The sequence below is a fragment of the Dysidea avara genome, chromosome 5 (assembly GCF_963678975.1).
Source record: "Dysidea avara chromosome 5, odDysAvar1.4, whole genome shotgun sequence".
Taxonomy (NCBI): Eukaryota; Metazoa; Porifera; class Demospongiae; order Dictyoceratida; family Dysideidae; genus Dysidea; species Dysidea avara.
In genome coordinates this window covers 8,682,525-8,704,100 of record NC_089276.1, presented here as the reverse complement: position 1 = coordinate 8,704,100, position 21,576 = coordinate 8,682,525, and the positions used below count along the sequence as shown (strand labels likewise).

The 21,576-nt window shown below is 38.1% G+C and overlaps 1 protein-coding gene across 2 annotated transcripts; it reads left to right on the top strand.

Moving 5' to 3' along the window:
* Positions 1-6,073: 6,073 nt before the first annotated feature.
* On the top strand, positions 6,074-20,045 carry LOC136255631 (uncharacterized). 2 transcript variants are annotated; one of them, XM_066048447.1, is made up of 11 exons: positions 6,074-6,766; positions 6,818-7,012; positions 8,759-9,050; positions 12,093-12,180; positions 12,251-12,268; positions 18,434-18,518; positions 18,861-19,179; positions 19,277-19,424; positions 19,677-19,718; positions 19,822-19,886; positions 19,972-20,045. In XM_066048447.1, exons 5-8 carry the CDS (start codon positions 12,255-12,257, stop codon positions 19,342-19,344), a joined length of 486 nt encoding a protein of 161 aa, XP_065904519.1. In that variant the 5' UTR covers positions 6,074-6,766; positions 6,818-7,012; positions 8,759-9,050; positions 12,093-12,180; positions 12,251-12,254; the 3' UTR covers positions 19,345-19,424; positions 19,677-19,718; positions 19,822-19,886; positions 19,972-20,045. The 2 variants fall into 2 exon arrangements, 1 of the variants encoding a protein (XP_065904519.1); XR_010700991.1 differs by lacking the exons at positions 6,074-6,766; positions 6,818-7,012; positions 8,759-9,050; ... (1 more) ...; positions 12,251-12,268; positions 18,434-18,518 and adding an exon at positions 18,525-18,702.
* The last annotated feature ends 1,531 nt before the right edge of the window (positions 20,046-21,576 follow it).

The window sequence follows — 21,576 nt, the reverse complement described above, 5'->3', positions numbered from 1 at the left end:
ATTTATATGAAGGTCATATTTTGTGAACTGGTCAACCCTTAACGACAAGTCTAACCCGTGACAAGGATTGTCCGTAGTGACGTCACTGTTGTCAATCCCTTCAACGTAGGAAAAGGTGCTAATTCAATCATCACTAATTCAATAATTCAGACATCGGTCCACTTGCACGCAGATAATTGCTGTGGACAAAATACAGATACACGATGGGATACCTAATGTGGCGTGTACTGACTGGCTTACATCAGGAGATAAAAATATCATTCTTACCAGTGGGTCATACAAAGTTCGCATCTGATTGGTGCTTTGGACTTGACTTGCAAAGTAGACCTTTCGCCGCACAAAGGTTGGCAGTCTGGATGACATTGCCAATGTGATCAGCACCTCTTCATTTGTCAATGTTCCACAACTAGTAGGCACTCTTGAAGGGGATTACTTTGTTCCAACCTACAAATGGAGTGAGTTCTTTGAGGAGCACACAAAGAAAACTGCTTTAAAAGGGACTACCTAAATGCAGCATTTTCATATTAAAGCTACCTCACCTGGCACAGTATTTGTGAAGAGCTCCAACTCTGGCAAGGAGTGCCAAATTGTGTTGGTGAAGGATTCGTTGTGGCATCCCTCACCCCATTGTCTGCCATCTCAGGTTGTACCAGATGGACTAAGTACAGATTGTCAATACTACCTATTTCAGAAGATCCGCGAAATTTGTCCAGATTATGCCAAAGATCTTGTTTGCCCTCAACCAACAATGGCGCGTGATAGTTGATCATCTACCCTGTGTATAAAGCATCAAGTAACAACTACAAATATAAATAAGACCTTCTTTAAAAATGATCACATGATCAATGGCATGACCAGGGGGATTCTTACGGTTTGGACCAATCTGCCTTTTTTTGCCAGAATTTTTAAAATCTTGTCAAAACATGATTGAATGAATGATTGTTCAATTTTCAATCAATTATCAAAACAACTATTGGCAGGAATGTTTCTAGAAAATAATTTCAGGTGAGGCAAAACAGGTCTTTCAAGGCAGGAGGAGGGGGGGAGAACTTAAAAGACGTTGGGGCACTTTTTCAATTGACATGTAGATAATAGCCTATGAATACTAATTGCTTGTACAATTGCATGGCCATTAGACATAGAGATGTACTGTCATAGTGTGTGAAGACTGTCATAGTGTGTGAAGCAAGCATGGTGGGACGTATAACACAATGGGACTGAGGTATTGACTGGAAAAGTGCAGAAGAATGAAAACTGATCAAAATTTTTACCACCTTATCGACACCTCACATTCCTACAGGGTGATATCACAACTTGTCTATTGGAACTGTATCATACCTCTTGCAGCACGGGGAAAAGAGTGCAGATTTAATTCTATTGTATGCTACCAAAACCCAGACTAGGGTCTGGTTACACAGAAATAACTAAATTTTGTAAAACCACTATATACATGTACAGCACATTCAACATTCACAACTTTAACTGGCGTGTTAACCACCACAGAGGTGTTTATTAAGAATGGGGTTTATTTATTTATTATTAAGTGTGTATTTACATATGTAAGTGTGCATATACACAGATACGAATGGTACACACAAATGACTGAGTGAACACTTCAAAACACATACACACACACACAAACATACAAACACACACACATACACACACAACACGCACACAATAATAAAGCAATGTATGTAAGCTAAGTCTCCACGATGTAACATACACCAATAAAAAACCGGACACTCACAAGTTCTCCTTGATCTCCATCTTCAACGTCATCTCTATCATCACCAGGTTCCAGAGGGGTAGCTGGCAGTTCCAGCGAGTCCTGATGCTCCCTTCCCTCCAGGCAAGCCAGCTGGGCCTGGGAGCCCTCAGTTCCCTGCCGTGAATTGTTTCATAAACAATTCTTACAGCATTTCCGACCAAATGATAATGGGCTTCCGTAATGGTGTGAAATTACAAATAATTTTGCTCTTAATGAAAGAATCAGAGACAAAGGCAACATGACACACACTATACAAACAATAAAAGATGACTCACTTGTGCTCAAGTAGCACCAGTTGGTCCAATGTTGCCATCCTTACCCTGAGTATGACTAAAACAGGATTAATGACATAGTGAAATTACTGGAGACATACATTAGGGCCAGGGTCTATGCCACTCTCTCCAACTTCACCAAGTAAATCCTATAAAAAAATAAAAAAATAACAAACATATATACAAGTACTACAAGTACATACATACATACGAGGAATTTTAAAGCTAAAGCTTCATGGAAACTATTAAAAATTAATGAGTTGTAAATTAAAATCGAAACAAAGTCAAACTATCTATGACATTGTCACACAACCAACACCTTCATCATTGTCCTGGTCGCTTAGGCTATTATCATGCTTTAGATGGGTGAATTAGTTTATACCTTCTTCAGTAGGTAAATCTAAAGTTGACCATTTTAGAGAGGTGGTCTTACCATAGAGGTGGTTGTTAAGACAGGTTCCACTGTAGTCCAAAACACTCCAACATAAAATTTAAGTATCTCAGCATCTAAGTATCTTTATAAGTATATGTGACCAAATTTTACAAAAACGTCGATCCACGCACACAACCTTGAAGTTGACTTTTCACCATAAATGGATAGCCACATCAATACACTACACTTTTGCACCACAGCCAAGCCAATACTTTGCCAAGGCTGCTTTTCTCGAGTGGAATTGTACGGGCGTGTGTGAGCTACTGGGAGCACACTGGCACCTTGGAATGGCACTGGGCAGCTGGAGCACAAAGCTACAGACGTGGACTGTCTTGAGAAGCTGTCCAGACATTTTCTAAGTATATTTCCTTCACTTTGAGTGGTGCTGGTGGCAATGAGCGGTGCTGGTGGAAATGGTGGCCCTATAATAAGGCTGGACACTCCATATAACCCGCTCGGCCATTTTCTCTTCATATATCAATTGCCCTCCCACCACCGCCACCACCACCCTAGGTAATGTACGTGTGATATAGGTACCGTGGTGAAAAAGGTTCCTCAAAATCATGGTTATGTCAATAACTAGCCTACTGCTGACTAAAGTGTGTTAAATAGCATACACTACTGGACAATAAATCCATGCTGTTACCATGGAAATCCCATGATCCTCATGAAATACCCATGGAAGTTGTACTTGGTATTTTTCACGGGTAATGAAATACCTATGAAATGCACGGAGCAAAATAATGTACCCACGAACAACCCATGAACAAGTGGGTTTTCATGGGTTTGTATGCATGCACAACCCATGAAAAGCCTGTGAAATCTCACCTATGAAAAACCTGTGGAAAGCCAATGAATATTATTCATAGTTTTCAACAGGTTTTTCATGGCTGTGATTCACAGATTTTCATGGTATACAAACCCATGAAAACTCACTCGTTCATGGGTTGGTCGTGGGTACATTATTTTACTCCAGCATTTCATGGGTATTTCATTACCCATGAAAAAAAAACCAACTGCAGCTTTCATGCGTAGTTCATAGGATCATGGGAATCGCATGGTAATAGCATGGATCATTGTCCAGTAGTGATAGGTGGCTGCATTCACGGTGAAAATTTCAAACTCGTAACTTTTGACCTTCCCGAGCTATACTCGATTAAAATCTTTAAGACCGTGTATCTCACAATCTATTCTTGTGTGTAGATCGACGGTTTTCTCAAATTCAGTCACATATAAGTATCTAAGTATCTTTGAAAATTTCCACGATACCTATTATGAACCCACTATCATGGTTCATGACATTCAGCTAAAGGCTAGTGTATATGATTTATGTAAGAAAGTGTTTCCATTGCATAGTTAATATGTGCACGGCTGAACATTACTTACTTTCAAGGACACATGTTTGCATGCATGTGTAATGGTCGTGTGCATAAGCATGCATAGGATATTGTAGCACGAACGTGTTCCTTAAAGTGTCTTCAAAAGACTTACAATTTCTCTTAATCCCTTAGTTGATGGCAATGTATTCTCAACAGGTCAAGGACAATCCTTCCTGAAGATGAACAAACAATGCTGCTAGCTGTAACACTTTGTGTTGGGTGTATACAGTGTGTGAGTGTGTGAGTGTGTAGAAGCTGTATGCGTGAGTATTTGTGTGTGCTTGTGCATGTACAAAGAGGGAGTTGACATACACATTATACTAGATAAATTAAAAAATGGTATTTTAAAAAGGTAAATAGGCAGTGGCATAGCTACCATTGAGGCAACCAAAGTAGCTGCCTTGGTAAAAATGCTTAACAACAGGCTGAGCAGGTCTGAGTTTTGGCACTCCGGATTTTCTACTCAAACGTTACTAGACAGCATTGCTGTACCCCAGTAGCTGAAAAGTGGTCCAGCACCATCAAGGTACCATAGGCTCCAGCCCTGATAAGTACTACAGCCATAGATTCTATTTTGTGTGGTTTGAATTTGTAAAAGATCGAGATACTCTAATAGAGCAGTCATCGTAATATACTCTAATAGAGCATTCAATACAGATTATAGCCACTATTCCCATTACACTGCTTGATCATTTACATTTACGTCAATTGTCTTTACATTACTTTTTAACTGCATGGCATTACATTGAGCTAATTGATTATGCATTAGCTGTCACAATAAAAAAAAAGCGCTTGCTCCACATTCCATTTCAAAGTAAAATTTCCTTGAGGGGGAGCATTACCCCAGACTCCCTCGCTCGACATGCTTAACACATGTAGTTGAACATCACATGAATTATCTCTGACTTAAACATCACATCAGATCAATAAAAAGTAGTGTGCATGACTATGACCTCCATTAAAAAAATATCTCTGGAGTAAGTTGTGTTGCATGTAATTAAACTACTCTTATGATTGAAGCATGGTATACTATAGCATTAACTATGCGGGAGCATTACTTATGACATGTAGAAAAACGTTCAGAGTCTTCTGAAACAGTTTCCTCCATCCAACCAGATAGTCAACCTGCAAATGCTGTACCACCCATACTTGAAAAGTATTTGTGAATCAGTTGAGTCAGAAGCAGACCCTCAATTTGGTCAACGTATGTATAAACTTTGCATCGGTAAAAATTTTTCCTGGCTATGCCACTGATAGGGATTGCTTGAAAAAGCAACAAAACAAGAAGGGATCACTGAAAACAGTGATCCTCTTTTGACTTTACTCTACCTTGGTAGCTATATGGCTATTACTATTAACGCATAACACAATAAGTAAAACATTTTGTTTCATATTTTTCTGTTCTGCCAAGTCAAACTATGGATTTGTGGCTTACTTTGCAACCCCAGCGATCCCTTCATGTTTTGTTACTTTTTTCAGCGATCCCAATTTACTTTATTAAAATGCCATCTTTTAATTTATCTATTTTGTTTACTTTTTTAAAATCCATTATTAAAAAAAAATTCGTATGTAGTTTTAGTTAGACTCAACTGTCATACCTCTGGCACGAACAACATGGTTTGAGGTGCAATCTCACACACATGCAAGTTTTGAATTTCATGCATAGTTCAAATGTATAAAATTGTGATTTTGAACACACAATATTATAAGGTGTTCATATTTAACATAGCAGTTAATGTTTATGCACTTTTCAATATTATCCTCCACCTCCTCCTTCCCGGGAAATAGTGGGGGAGGGGTGGGGATTTGACTTTTCCGAATATCAAATCCCCGGACACGACAGGTGGTCAAATCCCCACATAAGTATTTTTATAACCGGTTATTCTTGCAGGAAGCAACAACCTGACATTTTTGAACAGTTAAATATCCCACTAGTGGGGCAAATTTTAAGTTCAAATTCGATCAAATTCCCCACTAATTTTAAGTTCAAATTGGATCAAATCCCCCATTAATCCTCCGTGTACACCCGGGAAGGGGGTAGTGGGGCGTAATATTGATAGGTGCAATAAGGTCTTTAACTCTTTGTTGATTCCTCTAAAAACCAGCATCATTATGATTCAACAAACCACTGAGCAGTAGTGAATATAGAGTGACTTCCCTATCGGGGTTTAGAAGTTAAAAGTGTTTAAGCTACTAGCGTCACGCCCTGTTCCTGGTATAAGCAACAAGGTTAAAGTTTTCAACAAAGTAACAACTACAAATATAAATAAGACCTGCTTTAAAAAATGATCACATCATCAAGGGCATGGCCAGGGGGGTTCTTACGGTTTGGACCAATCTCCCTTTTTGTGGCAGAATTTTTAAAATCGCACCACACTATTACTCACAGTTCTGGAGTTCTCCAGGGCTATACCTACTGGCTTGGCCTTACACTATTGAGAGTCCCACTTCTAGCAACTTCTTTACTCTGCACTATTATATATCACATCGTGCCCAAGCTGATCTTTGAGTCACAAGGACCTTGACATGGCACTTACTGGAGCTATGATGGCATTGACCAACAACAGAGAGCGCATCACAGATGGTGGACACACAGTTGAAGAAAGACAAACGGCACACACAACATACATGCATAATGGCCGTAAAGTGTGCCAGCAAACCTTAGATTCCTTCACGGGATCAGCAAGGAGAGACTGCTGGCATTAAAAATCACTACATCACCGATATTCGATGGCTTGAGCATTCATGTACTGGGAAGTTACCACCCAATGTCACTCCATATGAGGTCTTCCAGCATATAGTCCGTTTTATCAGCGATTACCCTGAAGAAAATGGCATCCTTCTTCCTGCACGGATTCCTGGATACAAGCGGGATGATATTAAGGTATTGCCATCAAGCATAAGCAAAAAGGTAACACTGTAGAGTTGATGACTTACTTTATTTTTAATTTTCTGACTCAAGAACACCCTTTATGATGAATCGTGTATAGTCAGTGGCATGTTATCAGTCGGTCTATCAACATTTTGCAGATACTGGAAGACATGTCTGCCTCATATCATCATAGGGAAGCCAATGTCTGACCTGTGCTGGACCTGTCACCAAAATAGTGCAATGATTACAAGATCAATGAATCGATGTGAAGGTGAAAAATCACAGGTAGTCCGTTAGTATACACTTGCTATGGGGGCAGAAAGTGATATCGATCAGAGCACTGCAATGCATGCTGGCCTTCATGTAACTCAATTCCAAAGATTAATGTACCTAGTTTGTTCATCACTGTAGATTAGCATAAGTATGATATGCCTTCTTAAATGGCAACTAACCACAAACATGTATAGGTCAGTCCCTTGCACATGACATTGTTTGCATTCCTAATATGGTTTGTGGCAGTCCTAGTTTGAGAACAAAATTGTTTGTTCAGTTTAAGAAGCCATACGAGACTTTTACTAACTTTCTTGTTTATTAAAATTAGAGATGTACCAATACCACCTTTACCGATACTTCAGATATCAATATTTTTAGCAAATAATTTGCCAACACCGACACTAATATTAGGCACTGAAGCCTAGACAGCATTTAATCTAGGGTTGTTAGGCAGGATAACCCCCTAACAGTTTCAGAAGCAATCAGTACTTAATACAATGACATGATTGCCAGCAAGTTGCTCAACTTGATCTCAAAAAATTATACTGGCTGTGAACTTAACTTTGTGATCACTTGAATTAAGATCTCATCTTTACACAGAAAGGGAGGATAACTCCAGATTGAGTCAACCCCAAAACAAACTAATCCTCCAATAAACACTGAGCCTAGACAAGCTTTATCACCATTTAAAAGTCAGACTCCTACAAATTAACATCTGTGCTTTGCCTTTACACGTTGTATATTACTGCAAACTCCATAAAACTTGCTTCTTTCTGAGGAATAGCTGCACTGGCATTTTTACAAAGAATTCATGAGTTCTAATTTATTAGAATACACACGAAGCCAATGTAGCAGGTTAAACACATAATTATTTGCTACTTTGTTAGCCCAGCCAACTCATTCCCTACTGGAAACGTAGTCAGGGATGGTTGAAGATACAGTACATGAGATGAGTGTCCTCTGGTGGTATCGACAGCTTTGTATTGCCGATACCAATCTGTTCCAATACATTGGTATTGACTAGGGCTCTTAGTTTCAATTAATTTATAAATCAATTAGCCATCAATTATCAAAACAACTATTGGCAGGAATGTTTCTAGAAAATAATTTCAGGGGAGGCAAAACAGGTCTTTCAAAATTATGGGCAGGAGGAAGGGGGGGGGGGGATTTAAATGATGTTGGGGCACTTTTTCAACTGACATGTAGCTAGATCATAGCTTACGAGTACAATACAAGTATAAATACACTCTAATTGCTTGTAAAATTGCATGGCCATTAGACATAGAGATGTACTATCATAGTGTGTGAAGCAAACATGTATGGCGAGACATATAACACAATGGGACTGAGGTATTGACTGGAAAAGTGCAGAAGAATGAAAACTGATCAAAATTTTACCACCTTATCAACACCTCACATTCCTACAGGGTGATATCACAACTTGTCTATTGGAAGTGTATCATACCTCTTGCAGCACGGGAAAAGAGTGGGTGTGCTAGAATATTATGTGTGGCTATTGTGTATATCAGCAGAAAATCTGGTAGTGCTTATGCCTAGAGTTTCTATACAATTTTAATGTAGTAGGTACTGTACAATGGCTACTCTTTTACTATTGGTTTCTAAAGGTAGGTCCCCATGCTCCACATAATGTACTATTATGTTTCATAATACATGACCTAAGCATGGAAGTGCAATATTTTTATTTGAGAATGATAACTACTGTACTTATAACAGGTCAAGTTAAATTTTTATGTGTAGGCCATCAAAACTGCTGAAAGACATCTCAAGATAGTTAAGGAGGAGTGTGACTATTACAAGAAACAATGCAAGGACAGCAGAACCAAAATAAAGGCATTATTCATGAATGGAGAAGAATACAGACCAACACCTGTCATCATGCAATCTCTTCCTATGTCAAGAAGCCTAACAGCTCACTACAACTTTGACATAGCCCAGCAAGTAAGGAAAACTTAATGCCGTCATATCTATGCTGAATTCGGAAGACAAATTTGGACAGGCATGTTCCATTACAATGTTTTTCATTTTTAAGGTTTGTCTTATGCATGTAAATGGTGACATCACTTAGTCTCACATGGCCAGACCACCTTTCACCTTCACAGTGCATATCGATTGAGTTCCTACTCTGAAAAATAGGTCTGGGGAAACTCAATGTAAAAAAAAAAAAAACATCACTCGAATTTGAGTGCCACCAATCAAATTGCTTCATGCCAAACAGATCATAATATTGATGCCAACCAATATGAATAATTCTATGTGTTTGTCACTTGTTTACAATGAAATACATTGTTCCAGAGTTCTTAAATTGATTGTCCGAGAACTAGAATATAGCCAGTGACTTCCACATGCCAACAAACCGCCGTGGTCCAGCGGCTGTACCAGAGTAGAATTTGCTTTCTGGCACAAGAGAAGTGTTAAGTTGAAGAACAAGATGTTGAAGAACAAGATGATAATAGGCATTAAGTTGAAGAACAAGATGCTTTACAGGCTTTTAAGTCTTTCACAGGCTCTTCACCTTCTTAGTATTCTTCACATATTTACAATCGATAATAAGTATATGTTGGTGTGAGGTCACTGATTACATTCCAGTGTGCATCTTACTGCATTGAGTTTTCCCACACCTTTAAAGTTGGGCACTAAGAGACTAGGTCTGCAAATACAGTGTACTGCAAGGCACACTGAATACACTTACGAAGATAATGGCATGTGTGGAAATCTATACCACTGTTTGTATTGCGCCTTGCAGTACATGGTAGTGAAGCAACCCCAACCTGCATGGAACTGCACCCTAAACATTAAGCTATAAGAGCTGGCTTTGAAAACACTCAGAAGACGAATATTGCATGTTTGTGGGCACAGTTGTGAGTGTTTGTGGGTTCAGCTATCATCTCCTAAATTAAGTGGCCTTTGTAGGGTCGGGATCGATCGACACACTTGAGTATGTGTGTGTGTGTGTGTGTGTGTGTGTGTGTGTGTGCAGGTGACAAGCTATTTGCTGTTGTTGGGGTTTTATGCGTTGCCTAACAAAAAAATATATATCCCTTTACAATTCTGGGCTGGAGATGATAGCTAGGCAAGTCAGCATTTAATTTTAAAAAATAAAGCACTCTGTTATTATCTTTCATTCCATTGTTTAGGTTAACTGACAGTTACAAGGGCTCTATAATTTGGGATTTCCTATAGGGCTGCAGTACAGTTGCTAATGAATCTGTTAACACTGGTGCAGTCAAAGGTTAGCTTTGACTTTATGGGCTTTACCATGTGGGTTTTTCTTTTGTCATCTTTCTGGTCAGCAAATGTATAATTATACCACCATCAAATGGCTTAGATCAGCCTGTACTAACACACTCACAAGTACACTATATGTAAAAATCAGGGAAATCGTGCCTTAAGTTGGTAATGACACTTCAGGCTGCTCTTATCAATGTCACTGGGCTAACTGAGGTCGCCTACTGGCTACCTGAAAATGGACAGCTACCACCTAAAAGATAATACGCCTATGTCTAGCAGTGTGCATTTCAAGCTGCATCATAAAATTATGAACAGACCTGTTAAGTAGCTATAGCTTAATTGTCTGCTGTCAAACCGTTTTCACTACCAGAGAAACTGGCCATGGAATAAGCATGGTTATTCCATGAATTTCTAAATGACCCACGGAAATGTGCAATGGAAATCATGACAGTTTCATGGCATGGCCCATGGCAATTGCTATGAAATGCCCAAGAAAAAAATGATTATATAAACCATGAAAATTCCATTCTACGGGATAAGTAAAATTTTCATGGCCCATTTACACTGTTGGTTTAGAAATTCATGAAATACTCATGCATATCCATGTCTTTGGTAGCTTTGATATTGTATAAAACACACACACACACAAATCCAAAAAAAATAATGGCAAAGCCTTTGGCTGCCATGTTGCCACAATCATGCCTACCCAGTGACTAGCAATGGGACACCTGTGCGCTACTCAGGCACTAGAGACGGCGCTGGAAAATCTTCCTGGGGTATGACTAGTAACTCACAGAAAGCTGTACCATGCCTCACAGGTGAGGGTGTGAGCACACAAAGTCCCACCTGAGCCTTCACCTGTTATGTGAGTCATGGACAGTTGGCATTTGCTTCCCCAGTAAACACCATGCAGGTACCCATTGATGTCACAGCTGCTGCTTGCCCAGTTGACACCAGGTCACAAGGCTCCTATTTAACAGCTGGGTATACTGGAGCAATGTGAGTAAAGCTTCTTGCTCAAGGAAGCAACAACATCACCAAAATAATTGGGCCTTACCCAGCATTGAAACTGAAACCTTTTGATTACTAGGCCAACGCTCTAGTCCATTTTCAGGTAGTCAGTCGGCGACCTAAGACAACATTGATAAGAGCAGTCTGAAGTGTCATTACAAACTTAAGGCATGATTCCCCTGGTTCTTACATATAGTGTACTTGTGAGTGTGTTAGTGCAGGCTGATCTAAGCCATTTGATGTTGGTATAATTATATATTTGTTGATCAGAAAGATGACAAAAGAAAAAACCCACATGGTAAAGCCCATAATGTCAAAGCTAACCTTTGACTGTACCATTGTTAACAGATTCGTTACCAACTGTACTGCAGCCCTATAGGAAATCCCAAATTATAGAGCCCTTGTAACTGTCAGTTAACCTAAACAATGGAATGAAAGTAAACAATGCAATGGCCAGATCTTTACTAAACACTAACCTAGTTATAATCTCCAATCCTGAATTGTGCAATTAAGAATTCTATAATTTGGGATTTCCTATGGGGCTGCAGTACAGTTGCTAATGAACCTGTTAAGACTGGTACAGTCTCAAAGGTTATAGCTTTCATATTACAGACTTTACATGTGGTTAAGTTTTTTTCTCTACCTAGCGTAAGATTGGCTTATTCTGCATGCACACACACACACAAGAAGTAAACAGCACTAGGGAATCATTTCATACAATGAGTAGTGATGATGATTTTATGTGTTTATATGTGTAACTGCATATTTGAGGTCAGTAAGATTCTGTGGTGGCTAACTGAAAGTTTTATGTGTTGTCTATCTTTCGCTGTAGATATACAACCATTTCATAATGATGTTAACATAGATCATCACTGATGGACAGTGTGCTAAAAAAATTTACACAAAGAGAAAAAGAGAAGGTGAATGATGATGACTAATTAAGAAAAATAATGTTTAATTTATTTTCTTTTTTTTGTTTGCAATCTGTAGACCCATGTTGGATTCAAGGTTTATCACCAATAATGAGAGTATATCATCACTTGATGAGTCTAATAATATGGGTGGAGTTATGGCTTTGAATTTATAGCATAAACTTGTTTAACTGTTTTCTCATCCTGACCCATGCACATCACTTTTACCTGGCCTCCTCAAATGCTGATATTAGTCTTGTGTCCATGTATCGTGCTCAGATGCGGGCTTTCACTTTACAGCACAAGAAATGTACCTAGCAGCTCAGTAAAAGAGTATAGTGTGAATATCACTTTTAAGAAGGCATTAGTTAACCTTTAATTTACAGTTACAGATAGATTGTTATTGTTGTGGTTTGGAGCATTTTCTTTCAAAATGAATAACAAAAATTGACCTCCCGCCAGCATCCAAATTCCATATTTTGCGGATGAAAAAAATTATCAAGTTTGCATGCCTAGCTTAAGTACTAAGCAGATTTAGGGACAACCCCAGACACTTATAACTCTAAATGTTTATGTTCAGTAATTCTTATGCATAACTATAGCATCTAGTTGCATTTGGTTGGTGATGTATTCTGAACAGTTTTGACATAATATTATGCTTATGCTTATATATCTTTTGGATAAGAAATACTTACAACTTTGTTTACCATGCATGTAATGGGAACATTTAGGGTGATAAAGGGGATATAAGCTAATTGCATGATGGTAAGAGATGACTGTTTTATGACAGTTTAGATTGTTCTAATACAGTATCTTGATATTGTTAATATAACTTTAAGGACATGGCTGAAGAAGTGGGCACTCCTTGTACCCTCTTCGATTTTTAAGCCCACTACCAAGTTGCTTTTGTTAACTAGCTAATGTTTACCCACTACCAAGTTGCTTTTGTTAACTAGCTAGCTAATGTTTTTAACATTAAATGTGACTGGGCCTGCGATAATAGGGCACGTGGGCACAAACTACACCACACCACATAATTTCCCATATCTCAGTAGTGGGATAAAATAGTTTCATTCTGTAACTTATATTGTAAAGCCAACTAAATGCTTAATAAGTGCTGAACATTGCATGGCCAAACAATAATAGAATACGAAGTTATCACACATCAAAGTTTGAAAAGTAGGTAATTTTTATGTGTCCACATGCCCTATTTTCACAGGCCCAGTCACATTTATGAATAGCACTGAAGGGAAGGTTGCATTTATTTATATTCATTTATTTCAGTATTAAGGCTGTACAGCACTTTGTGCTATCTTATATTGCTACCAATAACGTTTAGCTAGCCAATATAAAGGTAGGCAAGAAATTGACACAATAGTTACTTGTATGAATTCAGTTATTACCACAATTAAAACCCTTAACCCGCAGAAAACTTTTCGGAAATGCGTGTTTACACAATATGGGCATACATGGCGACACTAGGTGGGGTAACTTAATTCTTACAGCCTACAAATACACATAGATTAAAAGTGTGTTTACTGGGCTACTTGGAGAAGGTTAAATGAACACTGTAACTACAGTGGCTTACTTGATATGAAGCGGCGAACGACGAGTCACATCTCCGTGTTCCAAAATTTTTGCCACGTGTTTAATTTCGATTGTGGGTTTACTCACGTGAGTCATATATGGCCTGATGCAGAATTTATTATTTATTTATTTATTTATTTCATTGCTTTACAGATGCACAGCAAAATTACAAGGATGGTAGGTACAATAATAAGACAGTATGATTGGAAAGGTGATCTGAAGGACAAATGACAATCAATGCCAGATGCCTATGAATTTCACGAAGAGTTGCTGTTGCAAAGCGATAGGATCAGCTACCATCGAGTTATCGACCATTTTATAAAGGTATGTAAAGGTTTTTCGTGTTTTCTTACAGAAAAGTTATTTTCACGGCTGGTTTTGACTTCACCATTTAGCGTTAGCGGCGGGTAAAACTCTAGGTATCATTTTGACCCTTGCTACATCACGAGTAGAATGACATAAATTGCATAACCATACAATGGACGCTCCGAAAGTTACAGTGCTTTGTGCAAAGCATGCGTATTTATTAAGGCCACACCAAGTCAAACCTTAGTTTCTGGTCACCCGCCCGCATGGTAAACCTGGAACCCTAGTTTATGAGGACTATTATTAATATTACAGGTGCTTAAGTGCATGTGACCCAGCAAGACACTTATTTTTTACTGCAAAAGATCGATATACTCTAATAGAGCAGTCAGGGATTCCAATAGAGCAGTCACACTACTCTTAACTCTAATATTAGGTATATATGCCACACTAATAAAATGTTTCTAACTATAGCTAATTTTGTCCTTGATTATATAGCTGTTCAGATTATAACTGTTACTAATACTTTTGTAACCAAAGAAATTTCAGTAGCATTAACTACTAGCCCAGATGGGCCAAACTTTATAATTCAAATGTAGTCCTCTAATGATTAGTCTAGTAACTTCAAATTCCTTATCACTGAACACTGCAGGGGTATGGAAAGCCGGCAACATTCGGTGAGCTTAAACTTAAACTTTTCCATAACTAAAATTAGATTGGCAAGTAGAAACCCTTATAGTTTAAACATTCCCAGATGATTACTAAAAAACACTAGTCTGGAGCGCTCAATGACTCAAAACTTTGACAGTTACTTTTCTCAAGGTAACTGAATAGAAGGCTGGAAACACATAGCTAGTGGGCTAAGACTTCACATTTGAATGAAGAATTTCTGATGTGAAAATAGAAGTTAAATTTCATTTTGGATCATGATCATTTGAACAACTTAGCTATAAGTCATAGTAATACCTGACATAGCTAATGAGACATTTATTTCACTTGGAAAGCATAAGTAGCTACATGAGCAAAACATTTCCTATAGTATATTCTAAATAAATAAATAAATATACTTAAATGCTATACATCAGTGTATAGCTCAGGGGCGGATCCAGGGGGGGGCTTTGGGGGCTGAAGCCCCCCCTTCATATTTAGGCTTTACTTGATCAATATAATGAAATTTTGTCTTAGCATAATTATATGATCACTAATAATACAAATACTCATAAAACCACCTTATAAACATCTTTCCAAGGTATTCTAAGTGGATTTATGCTAAAGTTTATGCAACAAGGACCCGGATCAGCATTGGAGGTGTACAAGATCGAGATACTCTAATAGAGCAGTCAGCTAACTACTCTAATAGAACATTCACTGGAAACATGTAGTTGGTTCTGTTATGGAATTTCTCCAAATCTGCCTGCACCTATACATACAATGAAGTGCATCGGTCTGTTTAAAGCGCTTATATGTGTGGCAATACTTAATTCAGGTACACAATTTCCATTGAAAATGCTCTCAGATTCAATCTTGTATTGTTCAAATTTCAAAATTTTCCACTTTCAACATTATTATTCTAACATGCACCTATTCAGTGTTGTGCAATTGTGAGAGGAGTGCATCATGTACTTGGTTGTCTGTACCTACCAAACTTTTCCATTAGCAAAATGCTTCAGAGAGCCTTACCTACAATCTAAAGGCAGTATATAAAATATCTACAGGCAGAAAATATTAAGAATTTTATGTGGAAATGTCTCCAAATTGCAGTATTTTCGTATCTATTTTTCAAAATTTTCCTGGGGGGCATACCCCCAGACCCCCCCTAGTTCCAGCATGCAAAGCATGCTGGGAAGTATGCCTCACACATCTCTACCCAAGAGATTAGTACCTTGAGTTAGCCCCCCCCCTTTTATAAATCCTAGATCCGCCCCTGTAGCTAGCCATGATCCATCGTGTATAGCTAGCCATGATCCATCAACAACTTCCCTAGTGCATTTTTTGCCGAATCACAACTACTTATGTTGTTGGTTAAGTTTGACTAAAAACAAAATCAACATGAATTTGCTAAATTGAGCAAATAATAATACCATACAGTATATTGTCACAGTAGAGTCTATAGTCCTGAAGTCCTGATCATCCGCCCGCCCGCATCCATTTGTAGGCTTGGGAGTGACCAGAAACTAAGGTATGACTTGGAGTGGCCTAAGTGTAAATCCAGTTTTCTGGATTATGAGGGTTTAAGGGTTAAGTAGGTATCTAACCACTTATCTAGTATATATAAGTTAGTACACCATGCAAGATCTACAGTTCATAATAGTAATAAGCTTGCAATAATGTCTGGGAAATGTTTGCTAGACGAAATGGAAGCATTTAATATAAGGGAGAAAATAAAAAAGGAGAGATGGACCCACAAAAGACTTAGTCTTCACTTACAGCACAGGTTTCCTGGCAAGAGGGGACTGAGCATTTCCTCTTTGGATCGATTTGCAGCAGTGTTCTTTTTCATTTATTACTGCATTAGCTAGTCAATATACGGTATGGCATGACTAAATCAGTAGCTAGCTAAGCATGCTAGCTATATGGCTCCACTGCCCGCTATATGGCATGCCAGCAACTAGTGCTGGTGTTCTGATCGGCTAATAAAGCTTATAGTTACAATCACAGTCGATTTGAGAGAAAACCATCATTACATGAGAAAAATAAAAAGTATGTGTGACCTCGGACTGCATGCGACCACAAAGTAGGCTGCTTTAGCTAAAGTCAGTATTCGAGTCGGGAAGCTTGCACCAGCTTGCAGCAGTGCAAAGTGATAATGTAACACCATAAAACCATTGTTTATCTCTAAGAGAGGGATCTAAAGAGTGAAAACGAGCCCCCTTCACTCCATTTTCTTTGAAGATCGAGATACTCTAATTGAACAGTCAGTTATACTCTATTCAGGGGCGGCGGATCCAAGGGGTGGGGGAGGCTAAGGGGTTATGCCCCCACCTTTGCTTTATCAACTTGTAGTTGCCTCTTATAGCCCTAGATTCTGTATATACATCGTTTTTGACACAAAGCATGTGATGCTTTTAATATTAGAGGTCATAAGTTATAGCACATATAGTTATGATATTGCTCTATTTAAAAAAAAAATCATGCTGAAACCACTCTCAAATTCACTTTAGAGAGCCTAATTTCCAAAATTGTCATGACCATATGACTATGCATTGATGAACATGATCTCTTAATATCTGCATAATAACCATTCAGCATCACAAAAATTATTTCTCAGTCACCAGTGCATGTGTTGTTGTGTCTGTAACCAGTTCCACCCCCCCATTTGGAAAAATCCTATATCCGCCCCTGATATTTATTTATTATTACTGCACCTAGTGCTGGTTAGCTACAAACATTTACATAGTTACAAAGATTATACATGTAACAAAACAATCATGCACATCACACTATCATTATCAACACATATGAAATGAATATTAGCTATTGAAATAATTAATACAGAATATGTAACTCAGGATGAATTTCTAGACAAGATACTGTAGGTGGTACAAAACTAGCTAAGTGTGAACTTATGCATGCTAGTCTGCAGTACATTGAGCATGGAATATAAATAAACTTATAGCTACCATGATCATGCAAATACTTGGGTACATACATCTGGCACATACTCGATCAATTGAAGTAAAAACTCAAACTAAGTTGAGTTTTGTACAACAAGGTTTATCAGCAGCCAGCTTTTTTTTTGTTGCAGACCCTTCCTTCCCATGTGACAAAAATCCTGGAGTTACAAAGCCTTCAGATGAAATAATATATTATTAACATTAAGTCAGGCATTATGTTTACATAGTTTGAATTAAATCAAGTGGTCAAAGTGAAATTACACACTCAAACTTGTTGATCCTGGTGGCGAGTGCTGTTCAATAGTGACTAGACAGGTATGATTTTTGCTGGTCACATGGAATGATCACATTTCTATCTCTGTTAGCTAAGGCTCACCGAACATTATGACCATGAAGAACATCTAGCTATGTATACGAATATACTTGTTAAATGTGGTTGCACGTATAGCTATCATTGATATGTGTGCCACATGCCTTTTAAACCAAAGTAGGATGTATATGGCAAGGTTTGCAAGTGAGTACATGATGGCGAGAGTAATGTAGATTCTATAAAGACAATCTATTAAAAGACTAAAAAAGAGTCAGATTGGAAAATGTAGGTAGCCATATTGGGACCGACAACAGCTTTAAATTCTTCCGACCATGAATCTCATTGCCACTTCACTTAATGATTGGATTAATGTATAGATCATAAGATGACATAATGCATTAGTTTATATATACGTATACAGTCAGCTAGTTATTTCATTCTGTAGATTTTGTCGTGAAAGAGACATACACAAGACAAACAGGCTCACAAAAGCTGAATTAGATAGGATTGTAACCGCTGCTGTCAGTGAGGTGAGTTAGCTCTTTCCATTGTGTCAATTTATCTTTTGACATTCATTGACATTAATACATATAAATGTGTTATACATTTAAATATATCATAGTGTGCAAACCCAGCAATATGTAGTACTGGAATTAGTTGAATTTAATTTTTAAAATATCATGAGCCTTTACACATGGCAAGGTTGCTCAACAGGTAGTTAGCTAGTATATACAGTAATATGCAATTGGATTGGATAAGTGATAAAGTGATATTATCTATCTTAACATGAAAAAAATACAACAAATAATATTACATTGTTTAGTTTATTTCATTGTTAGTATTATCAGATTTGTCTAACATTTGAAAACCAGGTGGGTCCAGTGTATGGACGTCGAACATTGACTAGGGTATTGGCATCCGAAGGACTCAAAGCTGGAGAGAAGAGAGTAGGGGAGTCTCTGAAGCTTGTTTCGCCTCTGTACTCTCAAGCCTGCAGACACTCTGTTGCTCGGATGACAAACCCTGGAACCTACCAGGCAGATTATTTTGGTCAGAAACTGCACATCGACCAAAACGAAAAGAACGTGATGTGCACATATGTGCAGTTGATGGATTTAACTGTAAAATTGTGGCGTTTACTACTATGCCAATCAAAACAACTACACTGTTTACGAGACAGTGTATATACAGGTATTACGTTACGCACTACAAGTATAATACGTGCTATATGTACAGTACATACTACCAGCTCATGTATATGTACAATTGTCTGTTTATTATTGTTTAGACAGATCATCTGCCACTATGGAATGTGGGATCAACTCAGGGTTGATCAGGGGAAGTAGTGGTATCTAATGCTGTACATGCAGGAACAGCTGGCAGAATATAGAAGAAACCCTTCTGCACCACCTCATTTGCAAACATCCTCAACCCAGGTGAGATTTTGTGACGTGATGAAATAACCTTAACCTTCTGATAGTAAAATTAACAATGTCAGCAACTAGCTGAAGTAGATATTTCAATTGGATACACATACAGGATAAATAACTTTGATACATTTTAAAGATCAGATAAAATATTAGCATTGATGCAAAATTAAATTTTAATTAACAAGCAGTACATACACACTATTATGCTATACAGTGTACTTGTTAGCATTGGATAACGTGTTGACTTTTGTATAATAGAATCATGTGGTTGAAAGGATCCGGGTTGAAGTCAATGGAAGGGTAAGCTATCCGATTAAGGCCATCCTAATTGAATGCAAGAAAACCACGATTTTAACTTGGAACATCATCATGACGATGTCAAATTTTGTGTCTCCTGGTATAGCATCCAAGTTAGCCAAGTAGGGATGAAAAAGTTTGTGGCTGCCTGGAATGAGCATCGGATCCGAGGTATATCAAAAAAAATTAATGCACAGTGTTTATGCATAACTGTCACTAAATCTTATAAGTCATATCATCATTTCTTTTTGTACAGGCAGGGGTATTCCAAACGTGCTGATGGCTCAAAACAATCAGACAAAACCTATTGACAACTCCGTGGTCCCAGCAGCCAACGAAGCTGGCAGACAATATGAAGAGAATGGAGGTACTGTTCAGTGAGTTCGGACAAGATCCATTGGCAGAATGGGAGGATTTGGTGACTACTAGGATGGAGACAACATTTACTGAACAATCGCCAAGCTTTGAAGATATTTTTCACAGCTTAGTGAACAATAACAAAACAATGTTTCGTGATGGACTTTTATGTTTTATTGCTATAACCATGCAGCTTAAAGCACAACTGTAAGAATCTTGTACATGTATGTTACTTTTTCACTGAATCTAGTTTATCTGCAGTATTATACATGCGTAGTTGGTGTACTATTGTATATCTTTAAAATTCCAATAATAGTGGAGTCATCCAGCAGTGGTATTGTGACTAAATAAATGTTTGAAATTTCTACATTTTGGTTTTAAATATTGTGATTCTCAAATGTGACATCATGATACTTTGTTAAATAAGTGATGTCAGTAATATGATACATAATGTAATGGTCTAATTCAATGTCGGTCCATCAATCTGACTCATTTGATGATCCAGATTCAATGTCAACATCAAAATTGATTCAGATGCAGCTTCAGATTTTTAGACTCGAACTCTGTACTGGTCTAATAGTCATAGTGACAGTAACCCTGTTGGATTGGTGGGACTAGAAGCAAATTTGAGAGGGCACATTTTGTGTGGCTCACTGGTGTCTGACCCGTATGAGATGGGCATGTCCTTAAATCAGAATGTCACTGCATGTAGACCATAAAGATGGCACGTAAGATATTATGCTTGATAATGTTATGATAGCATTAAAAGCAAAAAGGCTAATGGGTCAAAGTTTTCTTCTTTTGTCTTTTACACCTGGTAGCACGAGCTAGAATAAGAGAGGATTTTTTTGTGTCAACATAAATGCAGAGGATGACAGTGTACTTAAGGTCATTTAAATGATAAGCATGATACATCTATCAAACTATTAAAGGATAGCACTGCCACCTTTACTGTAATCAGGGGGACCTTTAGTTTTTACTCTAATCAGGGGTCGAGATATCCATTTTGATGTTATTTTTATATGGATGTATGCATACTGAAGATGTGTCAACCATCAAGTAGCTAGAATGGTCAGTAGTTGTCTGTGTAGGCCACCTCACATGCAATGATCGACGGTGATGTGTCAACCATCAAGTAGCTAGAATGGTCAATGGTTGTCTGTGTAGACCACCTCACATGCAATGATTGATGGTGATGTGTCAACCATCAAGTAGCTAGAATAGTCAGCGGTTGTGTGTGTAGACCACCTCACATGCAATGATCGACGGTGATGTGTCAACTATCAAGTAGCTAGAATAGTTAGTGGTTGTGTGTGTAGACCACCTCACATGCAATGATCGACGGTGATGTGTCAACTATCAAGTAGCTAGAATAGTCAGTGGTTGTGTGTGTAGACCACCTCACATGCAATGATCGACGGTGATGTGTCAACTATCAAGTAGCTAGAATGGTCAATGGTTGTCTGTGTAGACCACCTCACATGCAATGATTGATGGGGATGTG